This window comes from Panthera pardus, unplaced genomic scaffold (genome assembly GCF_024362965.1).
Source record: "Panthera pardus isolate Hobbes unplaced genomic scaffold, ASM2436296v1 HiC_scaffold_11, whole genome shotgun sequence".
Lineage (NCBI taxonomy): Eukaryota > Metazoa > Chordata > Mammalia > Carnivora > Felidae > Panthera > Panthera pardus.
Window position 1 is genome coordinate 84322564 of NW_026526666.1, and position 20861 is coordinate 84343424.

Sequence of the window (20861 nt, forward strand, 5' to 3'; positions counted from 1 at the left end):
CTCTGGCAATGCTCCCCATCCCCAGAGCAGCCTCACAACTGTCACTTATGCCATGGGTGGACCCTCAGTGAGCTAGGCTGAGGTTGCCCAGGAAGGGGAGGAGGGCTGGGAGGGAATGAGCCCCTCGGAGCCCACCTGACCCCAACCCAGCTCAGGGGCACTTACGCCGGTCACGCTCCGTTCGGCCGTCCCACCCGAGGACACACCACCGCTTCTCCCTCTGCAACGGGGGCCACGGGTCAGGGTCCAACCCCAGGGGGCCCTGTGTCAGGTTGGGCCCCGAGCTTTGGGCAGGGAAAACCACGGGAGTAGCCCTCACCTTGGCTGCGGACTGGCTGCGGTAGCGGTCGAAAGTGTGGAATTTCTGGTTGAGCTCGTGGTAGAGTTCCGAGTGCCGTTTCCGGGTGTGCATCACCTTCTGGGAGCCACAGGGTGTGAGAGGAGGTGCTCCGCACTGGGGTGGCACTGTGAGCCACCCCCCACCCCTGTCCCCTGGCTCCCCACATCCCTGCCTGCTGTTGGCCCTCTGGGACAAGGCCTGGGTCTCCCTCTACCCCGGAGGTGATGCTTGGGCTGGGATCGGGGGATGGTGGGAAGCCCCCGTGGAAACCACGGGTTCAGGGTCCTTGGGTCAGACTCTGCAATGGGGCTTTGGCTAATTTTAGGAGTGGGCCCTCCAGGGACAGACACCACCCACGGATGCCCCCCAACGCACATGCGCATACATGCGCATATGCGTGTGTGCGCGCGCGCGCACGCGCGCGCGCACACACACACACACACACCCCCCACTTACCTCAAAGTCCAGGTCTGAATATCGTAACTTCTTTCGCTGGGAGGGAGCACCAAGGAAACAGTGAAGGAGAAAAAAGCTTTTTACCACATGCAGTGGCTTTAGAGACAAGAGACCTGGTACCCAACATCTGCACCTACCCCTGTAACCTTCCTACAGCACAGGCCCAGGAGCTAGGAATACTTCAGGGCAGCCCTTGGGGTTGTGGGAACAGGACGGAGGTCTGGGGGATGAGGAGCTGAGGCATGACCCGGCCACAGGGCTGCAGCTCAGGCCCCAGGCCCACACCCCTGCTGCTCCCACACATGACTGAGCCTGCAGGCAGACACTCACAGGGAGACCGCACACACAGACACACAACAGACGTGCGACCACACACAGACATGGGTTCCCACATGGGATCAAAGAGCAGACACTCCTTCCTTTGTGCCCCGGACTCTACCCCTCTGCCCCATCTCTCCCCACTCTCTCTGCCAGCTACAAGCTCCCCTCTCCTTGGAGCTCTCCACTTGTCCTACAAACACGAGGACTCAGGTTTTCAAGTCCTTCCTTTGACCCTGCCTTGCCCCTTTCCCTGGTCTCTGCACCACTCCAGGCCCTTTCCAGCCCCTCACTTGCCCAAGAGCATTCAAGGCCCCGGTGACCTACGCAGCATCCATAGCTATTCGAGGAGGAGGCCTTAGAATCTTAGAATGTTGGCACCAGGAGCACTCATGAGACCAAAGTCAACTGTCCCAGGTTACACTGGGGAAACTGAGGTCCAGAGAGGAGAAGGGACTTACCCCAAGGCCCTCAGGGATGATGCTAAGACCGCCATCTAAGATTTCCCAAGTCCTAGGCCCAGCAGACATGGTCATCACCACTGGCCTCTATGACACCACTCTCTCCTGGTCCTTCCACCTCTCTGCCTGCCCCTTCTCCACCGTCCACCCTGGCGTCCCCAACACTGGGCCCTCCGTGCTGTGCCCTGGACCTTCTCCTGCCCTTCCCTATGCACATGGGTGACACATGGGTGTCCTCTCTGTTCTGGCCACCTCTCTCTTTCTGGAGGCAGTGGGACATCTCTTCCTGTCCCCAGGCACCACACACACAGCTGTGCCCAACTAAAAAAACTCAGAATTCCCCGCCCCAAACCCGCTCCTCCGCCTCCACTCCATTGCGGTTGCCTGCACCAGAATTCTGGACGTCATCCTTGACCCCTCAAGATACTGCCACATTTATTGCTACCTCCCACACAAGGAGCCTGAAACTGGCCCCGCCTCAGTGGCCCAACCCTGGGCAGGTGTCCACAGAACAAAACCTGCCATGATGCTGAACGCACTCCTCCCCAGTGCCGGTGTCGTTTTGTCTTTGTTATGCCTTCCGGTTTTTGCCATCTGCAGCGGGAGCAGGCACCAAATGTTCAAGAAACATTTTGGGAGAGAAACTCAACTTGCAAACCTCTAGCTGCTAACTTAATTTCCTTTGTGCGGAGGATGGGGAGAGGTTTCTGAGGCCAAACATGAGCAGCCAACAGTGTCTGAGCCGTGACTCCTGCCCCTGTCCTTATCCACATTTCCACCATTCCTCCCAGAGTTCCAGAATGTTCTGGAGTTCTACAGTGGACCACTATCACCTGCTTGTTCCCAGCAATTCCCTGACGTGGCCAGAGGGAGGGTGGAGCCTCCAGAAAACACACAGGTAGGGAGAGAAAGGGGTTTGTGTTTTCTCAGGAAAAGAGGGCCAATGACCACAGGCCCATGGGCAGTGTCTGAGGCTGATTCCAGGGATGTTAACAGCAGCAATTCCCAATTATCTAGCACTTACTACCTGTTCCACACAGAGACGAACGTTTTATACCACTCAATTCGTCCTCGGAACAACTCTACAAAGAGTCTCCCTGCTTTACAAGTGAGGAAACTGAGGCTCAGAGAGAGATTCGCTAAAGATCTCACGGCTGATCAGTAGCGCCCAGATCCAAACTCAGACCTGCCAGACTCAAGAGACCCAGGCTCCCAGGGCCTGGTGTGGCTTCCCTAACAACACAGCACTTAGCCTGAGCCACAGGCCCCTCAAAGGAAGACCCATCCTAACCAGTTACCTCAAAGAGACACTGAAACAGGCAGGAATGCACCGAGAAGTGTGCTCTCAGCACACCAAGTCCAAGCCCATTTCAGGGGTTCAGAGAAGCCAGGGTTCCCTTGTGTCCGTAAGCACAGACGGAGGAAGAAATGCACAGTGTCCACGCTCCCAGCCACTTTATACAAAGGTGCCGCCCTGGGGAGGGGGGAGGTGCGCTGCTGGCTGTCCCTTCCCTGCGGCTGCCCGCGACTCAGACACAGTTTCAGGCACACAGGGGCAGGCCTCCCACGCCCACCCCATGCCCTCCAGCCCCTCACCTCCAGGGAGCCCAGCTTCATGGTGGAGCCCGGCACAGTGCGGGGCATGGTCCGGCTGCGCTCCCCCGGCTCAGATACCTGGCGGGCGCTGGGTGTCGGTGGTGGTGGCTGGAAGGTCATCCCATAGGGGTTCTGTAGAGACCCATAGGCGGGGCCCAGCCCCAGGCCCGAGTGGTCCACAGACAGGAAGCTGGGGTAGCCTTCGGCAGCATGGGGCACTGTCTTGGCAGCCCGTCTAGGGGTGCCCTCGGGCCGGGCCCTCGGGGGATCTTCACCACCTCCGCCCCCGCTGCCAGGCTGCAGGCTCAGAGTCCGCCGGGGCAGCACCATGTAGTCCCCCTCGGAGCCCGGCTCGGGCCGGAGCCATGTGAGGTCCAGCTGCCGCAGGCCACCTTCCCCACACACGTACACGGGGTTGGCCTCCTGCGGGGGCGGTGGCTCCCCCAGGCCTGGCGAGGCTGCCATGGGCACCAGGATATTCCCAGGCAGAGGTGAGAAGCTGAGGCCGCCCTCAGGACCCACGAGGCAGGACTTGGGCTCCTCGTCCTCATCCAGGGACAGGCGGGACAGTGTGCCCGTGATGGTAGACGGGTTGCAAGTGTTGACCTCCTTGAACAGAACTGGGGGCGGGAGTGGGAGAGAGGTAAGTCCTGGGGAGGAGGAGGCCCTGATGCCCTTGCCCAGGCTGGGGAGGTATACCAAGCCCCTGGGCTTGGACGGAGGAGGGAACTGAGTCTTGGAGAGGTGGCTACGGGGTAGATACTCTCTCACACACCGGGCATGTTAAGAAGAAGAGTGTTCAGACTGGCCCAGAGGCCCACAGCAAGGCAGGGCAGGGCAGGAGCTCCCATAGGTCAGTTCCCAGTGCAGGTCCTGAGCTCTGACCCCCCACAGCTACGAGGCTGTCAAAATGGCCTTGCTCCTCCCCGTTCCCTGGCAGCTCCTCCCCAGGAGCCAGAACTGGAGATTCTGATAAGAGGCATGGGAATCATATAATAAGGTAATGGCCACTAGATGCCCTGCACCCTGCTAAGCATTTGACGTCCCCTCATTTATTTAAGGCTCAGAGAACTAAGCTGTTCGCCCAAAATCACACATTAAGTGGTGTTCACAACCTTGACTCCAACTTAGGGCTGTCTGACTCTACAACTAAACAGCACGACCAGACTGCTAGCAGGGCCTCCCACGATGGGGCCAGAGGCCCTCCCTTCTTACCCACCCCTGGGGGCCGTTCTCGGCTCCGCACCGGCAGACTCACCTGTCTGACAAGCCAGATCCACATCCTTTTCAAAGTCTGACTATAGGCAGAGAGGGACAGAGCAGGTGGGCAGAGAGAGGATCCATGTATCAGGGTGGGGGGACGGGGCTCAGGCCCCTCCCTAGCCACCCAGAGGGGCTGCCCTTGGCACACTGCCCAACAGAGCCCAGAAGAGCCTGAGACATAGTCTTCTCCAGCCTCGCCAGATAGGTGGGAAAACCGAAAGGGGAAAAGACTTGCCCAATGCCACCAAGCGGTCAGTGGCTGGGCCTGAATCAAACCCAATCTCGGTCCCCTCCCTGTCTCCCATCCCCTCCACGGATGGGGAAGATGAGCGTGGGGCGGGGGGACGGGGGAGGGGTGGGGAGCACACTCAGAACCCACCCTCACCCTGCCTAGGCCACCTCACTCACCAGGATCTGCAGCTGTCCATTCTTACATGAGTCGGGCGAGTCTTCACTCTCATCGGCCCGGCACACACCCATCTGGCACTTCACCACGTCCTGGACCTGGGGGCAGCGGGTGTCTGCTGGGCCTGAGGCCACCACAGGGCCCCTGGCCACAGCTGGCTGTGCCTCCCACCCCAGGCGCCCAGGCGGGTATGGAAGGAAAGAGGCGCATCCAGTGTAGGGGAAGGTCAGAGGGGAGAAGGAGCCCTGGGAGGCCAGGAGTCCAAGGACAAGGCTGTCCCAGGCTACCAGCTTCTAATACCAAGGGCTGCCCAGCTGGGGGCCCGGTTGGGGCTTGGATCCTCCCAGTCTGCACAGGTGAGGTGGATGGGAGGGGGCAGGAGACGCCCAGCCCCACCTCTCGGCGCAGGAAGCAGTGCACAGCAGTGATGACAAAGCCCTGCGCCGAGTTGAAGACAGCGAAGAGAGCCTGGAAGAGGACTGAGCGGCGGTCTGTCATGGCCAGGACGGCTGACATCCAGGTGAGCGCCAGCAGGGGCAGCACCACGCAGGAGCTCCAGAGCGAGGCCCTGAGGACAGCAGCAGAGGGTCCATCAGGGTGACGCTCCAGGGACGGTGTGGGGGGCTGAGTCCAGGCCTCCACTCGGCCTGGGGTCCTTAAGCTGCCCAAGACTGGCAGGGCCCCAAACTCTAAGACCTCAGCGATGTCCCCAAGCAGACAGAGGCTGAGGAGCCCGAGGCAGAGAAACAGAGAACAGAGACAGAGGCAGAGAACGGTGGGGGCCAGAGCAGGGACCAGGAGAGGTGGAAGGGGCTGACACAGTGGACCTGAGCCACAGTCAGAGGCAGCATCAGGGGACAGAGACGGGGAAGGTGGAAAGAGCCGGTGGGAGAGAAAAGGAAGAGGGAGGCAGACGCAGATGCTGTGAGTTTCAGCCCCAGTCTGCACGGAATCACGGGCCTGGGCTGCACCCCCCCGAGATTCCAGGAGAGGAGGCAGGAGGCTAGACGAGGAGAAACAGCGGCCAGGGAGAGAGAGCGTGGAATAAGCAGACACACAGAAAGATTCAACAGCGCGAGCGCATGGAGGACGTCAGAGCGCAGATCTTTGGGGATGGGGTCCGGCCCAGTGAAGCACAGGCTCTTCCCTCTCAGGTCCCCAAGGAGGCGGTGCCAGGCTCCCAGAGGCTTCTCAGAGCCCTGGGCAGAAAGATTACAGCTGGGGCTGGCCGTACAAGCTGGGGTCATGACCAAACCCACACATCCGCCACCTCCTTGTCCAGGGTGGGAAAAGGCAGATGGGGCCCTGGCATCCAGGCACAGGAGCCAGCCCGCCCTCCCTGGCTACTGCCCACATGGGCACAGTGGGGCAGGCTTGCCACGCCCAGCCTACTCTGCCTCGTGAACACCTGGGTTGGAGAGTCAGGCAGCGGTGGGAACAGCTCTGCACCAGGCAGAAAGATGGGCAGGGGGCCAAGACCTGTCCTAGGAAGAGAAGTTCAGGGCTATTCAGCCTGGCAGGGGGCGGGCCCAGTGGTCTCCACAGCCCCCGGAGGCAGAGCCAAGACTCCGAAAGGGCCTAATCACAGTCATAAGAGCTACCATTGATTAGCCACCAATCCTCTGCCAGGCCCTACACTGAACAATTTACATACATTAGTTCGCACTGTGATCAAAACAACTCCAATAAACAGGCATGGGGATTATTATCCCAATTTACAGATGAGGAAACTGGAGTGTGCCCAACTAGGAGAGAGAGACAGAGCTGGGATGCAAACCCAGCTTGGCTGCCTCTAGAGCCCCAGCCTTTAACCGCTAGTTCTGAGAGACTGGGTCAGAGAGGCAGATGGCAGCCTGAGCGAGAGGGAGCTTTCTACGATGCACAGCTTCCCAGAGATGGTGCCAGCCGCCTCCAGAGGCGGTGAGCCTCCTGACCCTAGAGGTGTGTAAGATAAAGCTGGACCCCCACTGGTCAGGGAGGCTCAGATGGATTTCTGGCCCTGGGTGGGAGGCTGGGCCCCAGGCTCCTATAGATTCATTCATTCATCCTACTCGCGCATGGCTGCGATTTTAAGATTGTCACCTTCCAGAGGTATCTCCTCGAAATAATTCTCTAAGATTCTCTGCCCCCCAATTGATTGTGAGATTCAATGCCTCTGAAATTCTAAATCTCAGATTCTATGACAAATGATAAGACTATGATTCACTCATTCTAACATTCTTAGCTTGTGATTGTCTTATTCTAAGATTCTATTGCTCTAAGGTTCTATGGGCTCACAAATTCTAAGGGCCTCACATTCTAAGAGCCTCTGTAGGTTGGGAGTGTAAGGAGGGCTCCGCAGCTGTGCCTGGATAAAACATAAGCTGGGAGTGGGGGCAGGGGTGGGAGCAAGGGGTGGGCACAGGAACCCAGCATTTTCCCAGAGGCACAGACATTCACTCCCCGTTGCCCTTTGCCAACGTCGATGCCAAGCCCTTGAGAGTGTGTGGAAGTCGGCAGGGCAGGGCAAGCTTTCCGGGGCGCTGGGCTGATTCCCTCCTCCCCCCAACCATGGGCACTGCCCCCCATTCTTTTGCCCCCGCCCGCCCCCACCCCGCCCCCCGGGGGGCACAACTAACATGGCGTTCCTGGCCGAGGCTGAGCTGAGCAGGGGGCTGGGGACCGCTCCGCACGCTGAGCAGGGGAGGAGCAGGCTGGCCCAGGGGCACCGCTCCGACCTCGGGGGCGGCACAGACACGGGAGAGGGGGGGGAGACACATGGGAAGCGGGAGGAGATGGGGCAGCATGAGCCCCAAGTGGGGGGGGGAGGGGGAGGGCAGACGAGAGAGAAAGAGGTGGGTTAGGGTGGGCGAGGGGCTGCAGCAGAGCACTCCGGGTGCCCACCTTGCCTGCACCCTTGATGCACCAAGGTCAGGGAGCCCCGGTTGGCATCGTCAAGCCCTGAGTCTCCAAGAGGCCCGGCCCTCCCTCCCTGGACCTTTTCCTACAAGGCCAAGTCACAGCCCGCTTACCCGGCCCTCTGCTTCTTGGACTTGTCCGAGATGCCATCACGTGCCATGAGTTTGTTGAAGACGATGATCCCAATGAGCATATTCACCTGGGGGCCCAGCGGGCAGGGGGACACAGGATCAACAGGCGCCCGCCTGGCAGGGAAACCCCCAACTGGGAGCTAGGGTACAGGGAGATGGTAGAGCCCCTGTGGCCACATCCCTCCCAGGATGCTAAAGGGGCACATACCAGGACAATGACGGCTGCGGGGCCCACAAAGGCATAGAGCAGGCCGCCCTCCAGGGAGAGCCAGCAGCTGGGGTGGAGGGAAAAGAGGGGGCATCAGACACCCGGGAGGCCTGCCCCTTGAACACCACCGCTCGGTGTCCCCTGGACTGCCGATGGGGCAGGGCCTCCAGCTGGGTTACAGTGAGCCCTGGGCTCCTGCTCAGCTTCAGTTTCCCCTCTAACAAAGACCCAGCCCCAGCCCACCGTGGGGATCAAAGGCTGATCCGTGAGCTAGTTTTTAGAGATTACCTCCAATCCCAGCACGTGCTTTTACAGTCAGGGAAACAGAGGCTTGGAGACAGGGAAGAATTTGCCCAAAGCACTACAGGCATGGGCCTGAGAAGGCCCAGTGGCCAGTCTGATGCCCTAACAGGTCCAGTAACCCCCGCTGCCCACCAAGGGAGGCCAACGTACTAGCTGGATGTACCGTATCCTTTGGTGCGAGTAAAGCCGACAGACACAGCCACCACCAGGGCTGGCAGACCTGGAGGAGGTGGGGGGGGGGGGGTGGCCACAGTGAGATGGCTGTCAGTCCTCAATGTCCCCTCTCCTCCCAGACCCAGCGCGGCTGGCCCCTGGCCCAGACAGTGGGGCCAGGGCCAAAGCTGACCCTATCCTCCTTCCCCTGCTCCCAAGGCCCAGTGACAGAGTCCGGCACGGGCCCTGCTCACCCCAGCCCAGGCAGAGGAAGCGTTTGCGAACGAGGCGGGTACGCATCCGTCCGATGACAGCCAGGTAGGACTGCCAGGCCTCAGTGAGCACCCAGCAAAAGGAAGAGAGGAAGAAAAAGTGCAAGAAGGCGGCAGTCATGGTGCATACACCCTGCAGAGAGAGGGATTGGAGGGAGTGGCCCTGAGCAGGCACCGGGGTGGGTGGGGCCAGGCTTCCCACACCCGCTGCTGGGCGCGGCCATGGCCGCCCACCCGAGCGCGGCCCCCCACAGAGCCCTGTCAGGCACCCCCGCCTTTATGCACCCACACACGGCACGACACAGGCCCAGTGACACGCACACAGAACTCGACATCCGGGAGGCGGGCAGGCAGCCCACCCACGTGCAGACGGGGCTGGCGGGGGTGGGGGCTGGGGGAAAGACAGGAGCACCTGCCACATCATGGTCCGGCGGGCCCCACGCCTGGCACTCGCGGTGCTGGCACCACAGAGAAAGCCAAGGGGGCCTAAAGGACAGCCGGCACGGGTCATCTGTAGGCAGGTGGCACAAGAGGCCTCACTTGGGCTCTCACAGACACGGGGAGGCCCAGGCTCCACAGATGCCACCTGCCTGACACATGTGCCCAGCTCACGTACGTGTTCACAGATGCACACGTTCACCACTCGAGTGCACACACACCCCTCTCCAACGCCATCACGTCCACTCCACTCACACACGCTACTTCCCCCCCACACACACACACACATACACACCCCCAACGCACGGCTCTGAGGGATACGAACACCCGTCACTTGGGCAGGTATGTGCAAACACGCGCGCTGGCACCTGCAAACGCTCGCTCACTCCACTCTCACCCTGGCGCCCGCCACCTGCACCTGCCTTGCTCAGCACCCGTGACTGGCCCACGAGGATCAGGACATTGGACGCCAGGATGGACAGGCAGAAGTTCAACAAGATGATGGAGCGCTCGGATTTTATGAACCTGAGAGGGCACGGCGGGCAGGAACAGAGGCGCTAGCTGGCCCCACTCAACCCGGGGTGGCCGGCCACCTCCTGCCCCAGCCTGCCCGGCGTCCCACCTACCTCCAGAAGGCCGCGTAGATAGCAAGAAGGGTGAGCAGCGCCATGCAGGACACAGCACAGCCGATCACGAGGGGGACCGAGGGGGAGCCTGCCAGCTCCAGGGTCTAGGGAAGATGAGCCGGTGGTGTACCGGGTCACCAGGAGAGGCAGCTGTGGGGGGGCCCTCCCCTCTCCCCCCTCCCCTCCCTCCCCTCCCCTCCTCCTCCCCACTCCCTGTCTAGCCCAGACTGGCACCTGCACCTTCCTCACACTCACAGGGAAGGAACTCGCTGCTGTATCCACGTGTGCACAGGGCAGACCCAGTCACACACGTGGGTGTGTATTTATGCTCAGTCACCCATGCTTCTCTACACACAACCACACACGCACGTGTACACGCACACGACTGCCACCGCCACACATCCCCAGGTACGTCATCCCCGCGAGCACCATCCCAGCGGCACAGACTTCCATGGCGCGATCCCACAAGTGCACCTGCTCAGATGCACGTACGGGATCACCCAGGTCTCTGCCAACACCGTCACAGATGGCCACTGGCAACCCGGGAGCAGCCCTCCCTCCCCAGGCCCAGGCGCTTCCCTCCCGCTCACCAGGTCCTTGGGCGGCTGGGCCAGCACAGCAAACGTGGACAGATGCTGGCACTGGCAGCGGGTGTGGGCTGCCTGGGTCTCCAGGGTCTGGCAGCTCTCAGTGTCCCAGTCCCCTGAGCTGGCATCTCTTGGGTGAGGGAAGAGGTGGAGTGATACCCAGCCCAACTCCGTGGCCCCACTCCCAGCGCTGGCCACTGCCCCAGGACGAGTGAAATCAGAGCAAGACCACACCCGAGAGGCAAGTGGCTGGGGCGCCCCGGGATGTGCCCTTGACGCCTCGAGCCCGAGGATGGCCCTGAGGAACGTTTTGTCCTTCCAGGTTAAGACAGCCCTCCTGACAGAGAAGTGCTAGGGCTGTACCCCCACCACACTGCGCCCCCGCCCCACTCACGCTCTGGAGTAGTCCCAACTGGCGCAGTGGGGGTCCGTGGTGCCCTGGGGAACAGAAGTCACGAGTGTGGTGTGGGGTGGGGAGCTCACCACCAGGACAGCTACCCATCCTGCCGTGGCAGGCCCCACACGGGACCCACTATCGGGGCAGACCGCCTCCCCATCAGACAAGCCTTTGGTTGCTCACGTTGGGGTATCCCCAGGGTTCCTGTCTGGGCCCCAACTCACGTTGATGATGTAGGAGAGCTCCACTGTGATAAGGGGCTCAGCTGGTGGCTGGGTGGGGGGCCGCACAGTCACTGTCATCACCCTGGATGTGACGGCCAGCGGGGGCCTGGGGACGGGTACTGAGGTCAGCTCCTACCACCGCTGCCCAGACCCAGTCTGGGACCTCAAAGGTGCTCTGGATCAGTGGTAGGGGGCTATCAGGGAGCCAAGACCAATTAAAGGCCAAGAGTCCCATGGGGCCCAGGACTTCAGGTGAGGTCCGCAGCTTAGCCTCTGGGAGCCGCACAGACATCTTTGAGAGGCACCTATGTCCAGAGTCAGACAAGGGTGCCCAAGGCCGCAGGAGGCTGCAGAAGGAGCTCCCTGTGACCAGCACAGCCTCAGTCCTCTTGGTCTCACCTGGGCGGCCCCACGCACCCCTCCTGGGGACTCACCTGGGAGGTGGCAGGATGAGGCCGAGCGTGCGGTAGAGCACAGCACCGATCACAAAGTAGGAGGAGGACTCCTCAGGGTCTGCCGGCAGGAGGCGCTGGTGGGAGTGGCCTGGGCCAGGGGGCACGGTTCCCGGGCCCCTCCCCTTGCCAGGGTTGCCCGAGGTGCCAGATGCCCCTGGCTTCCCCGGGGAGGAGAGGCTGAGCACCTCCTTGGGTAGGAAGAGGCGGTCCTCTGAATGTCGCACCCAGTCCTTCATGCCCCTGCGGCCGCGCATGGGGAATGTGATGTCACTGGACACGGCGGAGACTGGTTCCCGCTGAATGCTGATCACTGCAACCCGTGCCCGAGACAGAGGGACAGAGGCAGAGGGGAGAGTCACAGGGGAAGAAGCCGATACAGAAGAGACAGACACCAGGACGCAGATATCGAGGTTGGTACAAACACACAGGTGGGGCACACATACACACAGAAACAACACAGAGGTGGAGGAGGAGAAGACACGGAGAGAGATACAAAGAAGGGGTTAAACAAGGGAACTACAGGCCCCAGAGAGAGAGAAAAATAGGAGGAGCCCTCAGAAACCACCCCACTCCCACAGCAGCCTGGGTTCTGCCATGTCCAGCCCCGCCTCCCTAGCCTGCCTCCTGTACCCAAGTTGTCTGTGACAATCAGAGAGCTCTGGAAGGCCTTGAGGGCATCGCCCACCAGGTGAATGAAGTCCTCCACGACACGAAGCAGGTGCACAGAGCCAGGGGACACCTGGAGACAGAGAGTGTATAAGGGTCCGAGGCAGGGGTGGGTCATGGGGGGCAAAGCCTGGAAGCCCAGCCCCTCACCTGCTGAGCATCATCCCACTTGTCCTTGTTCTCCGCATCCACCATGAAGCTCACCACCTGGAAGAAGCGCTGGGGCAAGAGCAGTGGGTGTCAGGAGGTCCCAGCCCCAGGGACGGAAGCTTCCCCATCAGAGCCACAGGTGCTACCCCCAGCAGACTCTGCCACAGGGGCCCAACCTCCTGCTTCAGTCTAGGGTGCCCTCCTTCCTTCTGGCGGGGCAGGGCAGTACCTGCACATCATCAGCCGAGGGCACGTAGGTGGCCCTCTTGAAGGTGTCAGTGACATTCCTTAGAATGTCCACGGAGAAGAGCAGGTCCCCACTGTAGTAAGTGCGCCGGGCCAGCAGCTCCTGCAGGCTGCGCACGACCTGTGACATGCCCTCGCCCGCCAGCATGCGCTGCCCCTTGGCCAGGTGCTCCCGAAGCTGCAGGGGACAGGCAGGCTGCTGTCACCAGAGTGTCAGGAGCTGGGACCGGCCGCTGGCCCATCCCACTCCAGTCCACCCTCTGCTTGCATCCAGAGGGAGGGGGAGGCTGAAAAGGTCAGAGAGAGATGCTCAAAGGGGCTCATAGGAGACAGAGTCCAAGAAAAAGACCTAAAGATACTTTAAAAAGACTGAAATAGAAACAGCTAGAGGAGGAAGGTGCTCAGATGTACATATAAAAGATGACAAGCACGGCACAGGGACAAGGCACCTCCCCATCCCAGAGGGGTCATGCCCACTCTGGAGCGTAATGCACTCTCTCACTCTCCCTTCCAAATACAAGCTCCAAGTGCACACACGCAAGTACCAATTACAGCCAGACGAACACAGGCCACGTTCACTGCCAACATTCTTACCCCATGACAGGCCCTGGGTGGGGCACTGGGGTCACAGAAATCAATTCGACTTTGTCCCTGCCTTTAAGGAGCGCATAGTCTTAACAGGACACAGACATCTCGATGAGCATCCACAACACCTAATGACTTTGGGAAGCTCAGGGGACAACAGGAGCACAGAAATAGGCACCAGGAATAAGGAGAGACACTTGAGAGTCAGGTCTTGAGGGATGAATAGGAGCCTGCCAGACACAGAGAGGCGCAGCCAGGCAGAAGTGGGCACAGCAGACGTATGCCAAGGCACATGGGCAAGAGCAAGAAACGAGCTCCCCCACCCCCTCCCAGAGTCTGGGACAGATCCTGGGTCGCCCCAGCCCGGCAGGGCACACTCACTGACAGGTACAGGTAGCGGTACTCGTGGGAGATGCAGCGGGCGAAGCTGGGCAGACCCCAGTATGCCACGCCCTGGGCACTGAGGAGACAGCGGCGGCTGGCAGACCCTGCAGGCAGACAGGACACAGGGCTGGGTGTGGGGCCCGGCGCTCATCCACTTCACTCCGCGCCTCAGGCTGGAGGCTCCAACAGGCTGGGGGCCCGGAGCGGAGACGGCAAGAATGGCAGGGGTGGGGCCCGAGGGGAGAGCCACCTCCCCCCCTCACCTGAGGCGTTGGGGGGGCACTTGTTGTAGATGATCTCGCCAGCAGCCGCCTTCTTCCACGTCATCAGCATCACGTACTCGTCCCTGCACATCTCATGGAAGGCTGCAGGGGGACAGTGGAGGGGCTCAGCCAGTCCCCACGGGCGTGTCCCTCAACCCCCAGGGTCCTGCCGCCGATACCTGGACACCTCTTCTCGCTGCAAGGCTTCACCTCCTCTCCAGTGCCCTCGCAGGGGTAGCCCTGCGCACCCGTGGCCTGGCACATGCGGAAGCGGCGCTGCCAGCCCGTGTCACACGTCTTGGAGCACAGGCTCCACGCGTTCCACGGCCCCCACTTGCCATCTGTGGCTGCAGGAGAAGCGGGGCGTGAGTGGCCCCGAGTGCCCCCAGGGCCAGGGCTGCCACCTGCCACCCGTGTGCCGAGCACTCACCCGGGCACTCAAGGTTGCTGCACTCGCGGGTGTCCGTGAGGGCACCTGTGCACGTGGCCCAGGCCGGCCCCGCCACACTGCACTTCCGGCTGCGCTGCTGGGTCCCGTTGGCACAGGATGTGGAGCACGGGCCCCAGGGACCCCATTCTAGCCACTGGCCTTCCACTGCATGGGAGACACAAGCAGGGGTGGCCATTGAGCAAGAGGTGTGAGGTCTCGTGGGGGCAGAGCACCGCAGGGAGATGGCAGAGCCTGCCAGGCATTCAGACTTGAGCCAGGCCAGACCCACTGGAGAAGGGTGGATGAAGGGGGGGGGGGGCTGTAGCGAGCAGGTGGTGCCTGGGCCTGGGCCTGCCTGCCTGCCACCAGCTCCAGGAACACAGGATACCTCTCCACACTCAGCCCCGAGGTGGCACATGCTCTCTTTTGGTTAGGGAAATGGGCCCCAGGGGCACCTTTGGATTTTTGCCCACGCTTAAACCCAGATCTATGTCCCCTCACAGCCCAGCTGGCCATGAGCACCCAAGGGCAACGGACAGCAAGGGTATTCCAGGGCTTAGGGGAAGGGGCAGTCTTCTTTTGATGGACCTGCAGTGTGCCAACTCCAAGTCTGGGTGGGGCCACATCACCTCCCACGCCGGCAGGTACACTTCGCCAGTCCCCCCCACCCCCCACGCTTGGTTAAAGTTCGTGGGCCCCCAGGGTCAGGGCACTGGACCTGACTACCTCCCCTGGGTCTCCCAACCCCCACCCGGCTGGGCAGCGCCCGCCTGGAAGCCCACGGGCGCTACTGACCCGGGCAGGCCGCCATACTGCAGAGCTTAGTCTGCAGCTCGGGACCCTCGCAGGCTTTGCCGCCGTGCTGGGGGGGCACGCAGGTCCGCATCCGGCTCCGGGACCCCCGCCCGCAGCTGCGGGAGCACAGGCTCCAGGACCCCCACTCCTCCCACACGCCGTGCACTGCAAGGAAGCACGTGGCCGGTGGCAGGGCGGCACCCTGGCCCCGCCCACTGCCCATCCGCCCACCAATCAGGAGCTCCGGCAGCTCTGCTACCGCTCCTCATTGGCTCTGCACTGGGCCCCAGGACTCCACCCCTTGGGGGAAGACACAGGAGTCTAGTCCCAACTCGCACAGGATGCCTCCTGTGGCCACCAGGATAGGGAGACTAGGACCCACCCGGGAGGGGAGCCAGGGCTCCTCCTCTCCTGGGAGCACAGGGAAAGCCCAGGAAAGGACTCAAGATTTGCCCCAGCCCATCCCCCCTCCCTTCAGCCCTCCCCATCCCCAGACCCGAAGCAAGAATCCAACATGGCAGGCCTGGGGCAGGAGAAGCGCCCCTCCCCACCCCAAGCGCATGGACACACAAAGAGACACGAACCTCTACATGGACACTGACACAGAGAGCTCACACCCTGGAACACAGCTTTGCCCCAGCCCTGTGCAAGCTCTTGCCACACCCCCAGGTACCAAGACCCCTTCCCACGTAGCCTTGCTCTAAATCCACAGCCAGGAGCTGGTTATGGCCTAGGCACCACTTCACTCTCTCAGGGCCCGAGGAGCAGGACTGGCTGAAGCTGGCCCCCCACCATGGTGGACCACCTGTCCCAGGCAGGCACATGCACATTCTCAACACTCCATGCTGGACTGAGGAGGCTCTTTGGGGACTGGGATGGGGAGTCAGAGGAGGGAGGGAACGGTCAGGCAAGGTTTCATTTAAAAAAAAAAAAAAAAAAAGTGGCATTGGCATTGGTCTTAGACCTTGAAGGTCAGACTGAATTGTAACAGCCAAGGTGGAGGGGTGGGGGATGGACAGGATAAGAATAAGCAAATGCAGGGAGGTGGGAAAGTGCATGAGGCGCTGGTATGGCCAGAGCAAAGGGAATACAGAGGGCGCTGAGGGTAAAAAGATGAGCCTTGATTACCAGGACGTAGGCAACAGGGGAGTGGTGGGCCCAGAACCGAGCCCGCTGCTGTGGACCCTGGTCTGATTCATCTGTGTCCCCAGTGCCCTGTGTGGGGCTAGGCACAGTGTGGGGGACAGTCAAGTTGGATGAATGAAAAAAGGAGGCAACCAACCATCTTTGGAAACTGAACCTGCCCGAGTCCCAGGCAGGACCTAACCCTGCAGGCAGACCAGGCGGGAGGGTGGGCATACCTGGGCAGGTGGCCGAATTGTTGCAGGGCCGGGTCTCCCGCAGGGGCCCGCTGCACAGGGTCCCATAGGGGGAGGACACACAGGAGCGGGTCCGCACCTGCAGACCCTGCCCACACGTCAGGGAACACACGCTCCACGGGGACCACTCCTCAGCCGCCGGGTCGCCTACGAGAGAGGGACAGCGTCGGCGGCAGGGGGCACCTCCCAAGCACTCAGCCTCATAGGGATCCTCCTACCCTGACCCCAAGTGACAGGCTCTTAAGGAGGCCACCCAGCCCTGCCCACAGGCCTCACGTGGCAGAGATGTGACTGAGCTCTAGGACATAGACACAGACGGGCACACGCCAAGCACACATGCCACCAGACGCCACACAGTCGGGCCCCCGCCACAGAGGAAGGGAGGCGGGCCCGGGTTACCTGTCTGCGCCATGTATAGCCCAGGCTCATCTGCAGACCTTGGCCACTGGGTTTTCACCTTCGGTTCCTCTTCCGGCTCCTCACCTGGAACATGGAGGTGGTGGCAGGGGCTCAGCCAAGGCCAGCTCTGTCCTGCCAGAGTGGCGCAGAGAGGGCAGCCTTGCTCGCCCTCAGCCTGAGGGCCTGGAACCAACTGCAGGCAATGCTGAGTGAGGCTCAAGTCCTTGCCTCTGCCCCACCACCACCATTTCACAGATAAGGAAACTGAGGCTCAGGAGGCCACACAGGACTTGCCCACGGCCTCACAACCGTCTTTTCCTTTTCCTCCTCTTGCCTCAGCCAGCCTGGGGGAGACTGAAGAGGAGTGGCCGCTCACATCAACAAGCTCCGGGAGGCTTCTGTGCCCACGTGCTCTCCATACCTATCTCCTTTAATCCTCCTCTGGGAGGTAGGGACCAACGTCTCTGTTTAAAGATGAAGACACTGAGGACCAGAGAGGAAAAGTGACTTGTCCAAGGCCACACAGCTTGGTGAGCCTGAAGCCCAGGCTCTTTGCCTTCACAGGACGGACTCCTAAGGCTGATGAACAGACCACCCCCCAGGCCTGCCTCTGGGACACGATTCATGCCAAGCCAGGGGCTGAGTCTCAGGTCCAGAAATCTGCTCCCCATGCAGCACTAGACTGTGGCCTGGAGGTCAGAATGAGGTGCCTCTGAGACCCAGGGGCCTAGGGTGGGTGCCTACAACCTGCAGACTGTCGTCTCCGCTGCCCCTGCAGCTGGGAGAGCAGCTGATGCTCCCAGAGGCCGCTGCTGCTGCGGCCCCAGCCCCACCAGGCTCTCGGCTCATCACTCTGATTTATGTGTCTGGTCTAGGCCTTGGAAGCACCACCCGTGCTGGAGGAGGGGTGGGGAACGCCCATTCTCCAAAGCTGCTCAGACATGAGCTCAGCCAGGCCCTCTCCCACAGGCTGGGTAGCCTAGATGGGGGCTGACACGAGTGTGAGGGGAAAGACCCAGCCCGTGGAGAGACTGCTGGGCAGGTGGGAATAGCCTCTGGGACACGGCTCAGCCCATGCTGTCCCCGGACTAGAAGGGACTGCTCTCCCCCACCCCCACCCTCCACCCCAGGCCCTCTCCTATTTCTGATAAGCCAGGTCAGCACCTAATAGGCACTCTGGGTTTGAAGGAACCGGAGAGGACTGTGCTCTTCCTGCCCCCTGCTGCCCAGTCCGGTCTCTGCGTCCGTCCAAGAGAAAGCTCTTTCTGACCAGGCATGAAGACGGCCACCTGGAGCAAACCCGCCAGATAGGGGGCCCTGAAGTGCCACTCAGCCTAGCTTATGGTCTCATCAACTCTGGGGCCCTTCCCTCCACTGTGGCCACTGGTCCCAGAGCTCAATCTACGTTCTCCCCAAAACTTCTCCACCGTCTCACAAACCTGGATCCCCAGGAGAGCGTTGGAGTCCAACAATCCTAGATCCCAACTGGGACACGGCCACTGACCAGCTGTGTGACCTTGGGCAAGTGTCTTTGCCTCTCTGCCCGTTTTCGCCTCTGTAGAACAAGACTCGAACACCCCCTACCTTGAGGGCTGACTCTTGGACTCCCTGACAGGAGGCCATGAAGCCCTTGGCACCCTGCTTGGCATGTGGTGAGTGCTCAGAAAGCAGGAACTGTGGGTTTACTTTTACCATCCCCCCTCCCCTCACAACCTGCACCTCTTCCGCACCCTCCCCTGCCACCCTTCAGGCCCCTGGGCCTCCCTTCAAATAGCATCTGCCTCTGTCAGGTCCCTGACTCTATCGGGACCGCAGAGAAGGTGCTGGTGCCGTGCCTGCCGACTCCTGAATCCCCTCACCCAGCCCTCCACCCCACCCGCTCAGCCAGTCCCCAGCCCCGGAGCCTTGTGACAAGCCGCCTTCTCCACGCCCACCCCCAGGCTGCTGAAGAAATCCACAGCTGTGCCAACTGGCACCACTACAGACTCAGGGCTGCGTATCCGCTGGGCGCCCGGGGCTTCTCGGCAGCACTCCCTGGCTCCCCCACTCCCCACCTTGGCTGGCTGTGCCAGACCTTGACCTCTCTCCTTGAGCTCATCTCTGCCCCCCTCTCTCTCTGCAATGAGCTCCTCTATAAAGAAAGCAGCGTGGGATCCTCCCCGCCCCCGACACACACTTCTTGCCCCACCCCTCCAACTCCCAAATTCCCTGCATCTACTCCCAGGCCCAGCCCTGCATCTACTCCCCGCTGCCCCCTGCCACTTCCAGGAGGGCTCCATTTGAGCCATCCGTCAACCCTCTGGCTCAGCATTTGGTCGGCACTGTCTTTTCACGGCAGCCCAAGAATGGACCTCCATTCTGGGGGGAGCCCCTCTTTGAACCTCCTTCCTCCTCCAGCCACTGCCCTCAGCCTCCTCCTCCCCAGCACTAAGTGGTCCACAGCTGGCGCTCTAGTTTCCCACCTGCCACTCACATCCTGGCTCAAATGTCACCTCGCCTGGTAATCCACTGCAGTCTGGCTTCTGACCACATCTTACTGCTGAAACCGTTCTTGACAAAGTCATCAACGCCCTCCTTATCACTAAATCCTACGGACACTCTGCAGCTTTGTCCCACTTGACCCCTGGGTAGCACGGGGCCCTGCTGACTGTTCCTGCCTTGAAACACTCCCCTCCCTGGCTCTCCAGGTTTCCTCCTACCTGTCTGGCTCCTCTGTCCCAGTCTCCTTGGCTGGTCTGTCTTCCTGCCCCTTCCCCTATCGGGCCTCCACACTTCGCTCCACACTCCCCTCCCCAAGGTTCAAGTAGCCCCTCTGTGGCTGCTCCAGAGTCATTACCCCCAGCGCCCCACTCGGGGCTTCACTCCTGGGTGGCCTCCTGCCTTCTGGACAGGTCTGCTGACGAGGGGCCCTCAAATTCAGCACGCCTAAGACAAGATTACCCCTTCTTCTCAAATCTCCACCTGCTCGTTCATCACCTCCTTCACCTGGGAAACTCCTACCTGATTTTCAAAATCCACCTCACATGGCTTCTCATTTGTGGGGTCTTCCTCATCCCCCACTCCTCAGGCAGAAGTGGCTGACCCCTCCTCTGTGTGCCCCGTCGTCCCAGAGGATGCCATCTTCCGACCATCTGAACCTCCCCGCGCCCATTGGCCCTTTGAAGGCAGGCTGTGCACGCCATCTCCCCGACCCCAGTGAACACCGGCCCAGAGGAACACCAGCAAACAGCAATGAACACACTGCTCCTAGCTTTCCCTGCGACCCCACGGGGGTCACTGGGAATTAGCACTTGTCATCCTGAGTAGCGGCTCTGCCCAGCAGCCCTCCACCTACAGCAGCCCCAGGCCTGACACCCATTTCTTAATAAACATTCTGCAGATGCTGTTCGACCTATCACAAATCCAGCTGAGGATCCCGTCATCCGGTTCCTGCTTTGGCGTCTTGACCATCATCGTGTCTGTGGCATCCACCAGCCTGGCGTCCGGTAAAGTCAGGAAACACGGACATGCGAGACAGCAGTCTGACCCCCTCGCTGCTTCCCATGGTCCCCACATCCTCTACAAACCGTGCACCAGCGCTTTGCGGGCCAGCCCCCACGACACAACCAGAGGTGATGGAGGTGGTTTCTAGGATCCACCCTATTTGAAAATCAGACCGTGTCCCAGGCCCAGCTCTTGAGTCCCTCTCCCGGCCTCCTGGGCTGGGCCAGAGAGGGGAGGGAACAAGCCCGAGGCTACCCAGCAGGAGCCTGCACTGACTGCCCTCCCTTGTACCCCCACCCCACTTCCCTCAGAAGGGAGGCTAGCAGTCTATTTCCCCCACGTGTGAAAGCTAGTTCTACCCAAAAGGGAGGAACACCAGGGGGGGTCACCCACTCAAACAATGTTTCAGCTCAGCATATGCCATGAGGCAGGCCACAGCCAGCTCTGGGCCCACAGCTGGGGGAGTCTAAGAGGCAGCTGAGCCAACAGGACAAGAAGGGGTCCAGGAAAAGGCAGCTTGTAGGACCCGGATCCTCACAAGTTCTGCAA

At 61.1% G+C, this 20861-nt stretch overlaps 1 protein-coding gene across 1 annotated transcript in view; it reads right to left on the reverse strand.

Moving 5' to 3' along the window:
* The window catches only part of ADGRB2 (adhesion G protein-coupled receptor B2), a 36810-nt gene that overhangs the window by 723 nt on the left and 15226 nt on the right, over positions 1-20861 (reverse strand). The window contains 29 exon segments of the mRNA XM_053898401.1: positions 166-205; positions 207-220; positions 320-418; positions 797-832; positions 3172-3791; positions 4430-4469; positions 4843-4938; positions 5237-5408; positions 7459-7557; positions 7852-7937; positions 8078-8144; positions 8531-8600; positions 8788-8938; positions 9666-9768; positions 9870-9973; positions 10460-10586; positions 10851-10894; positions 11078-11183; positions 11512-11842; positions 12163-12271; positions 12349-12417; positions 12578-12772; positions 13561-13667; positions 13827-13928; positions 14006-14173; positions 14257-14421; positions 15052-15216; positions 16413-16577; positions 16830-16913. Of these exon segments, the coding sequence (XP_053754376.1) occupies positions 166-205; positions 207-220; positions 320-418; positions 797-832; positions 3172-3791; positions 4430-4469; positions 4843-4938; positions 5237-5408; positions 7459-7557; positions 7852-7937; positions 8078-8144; positions 8531-8600; positions 8788-8938; positions 9666-9768; positions 9870-9973; positions 10460-10586; positions 10851-10894; positions 11078-11183; positions 11512-11842; positions 12163-12271; positions 12349-12417; positions 12578-12772; positions 13561-13667; positions 13827-13928; positions 14006-14173; positions 14257-14421; positions 15052-15216; positions 16413-16577; positions 16830-16913 (3734 nt within the window).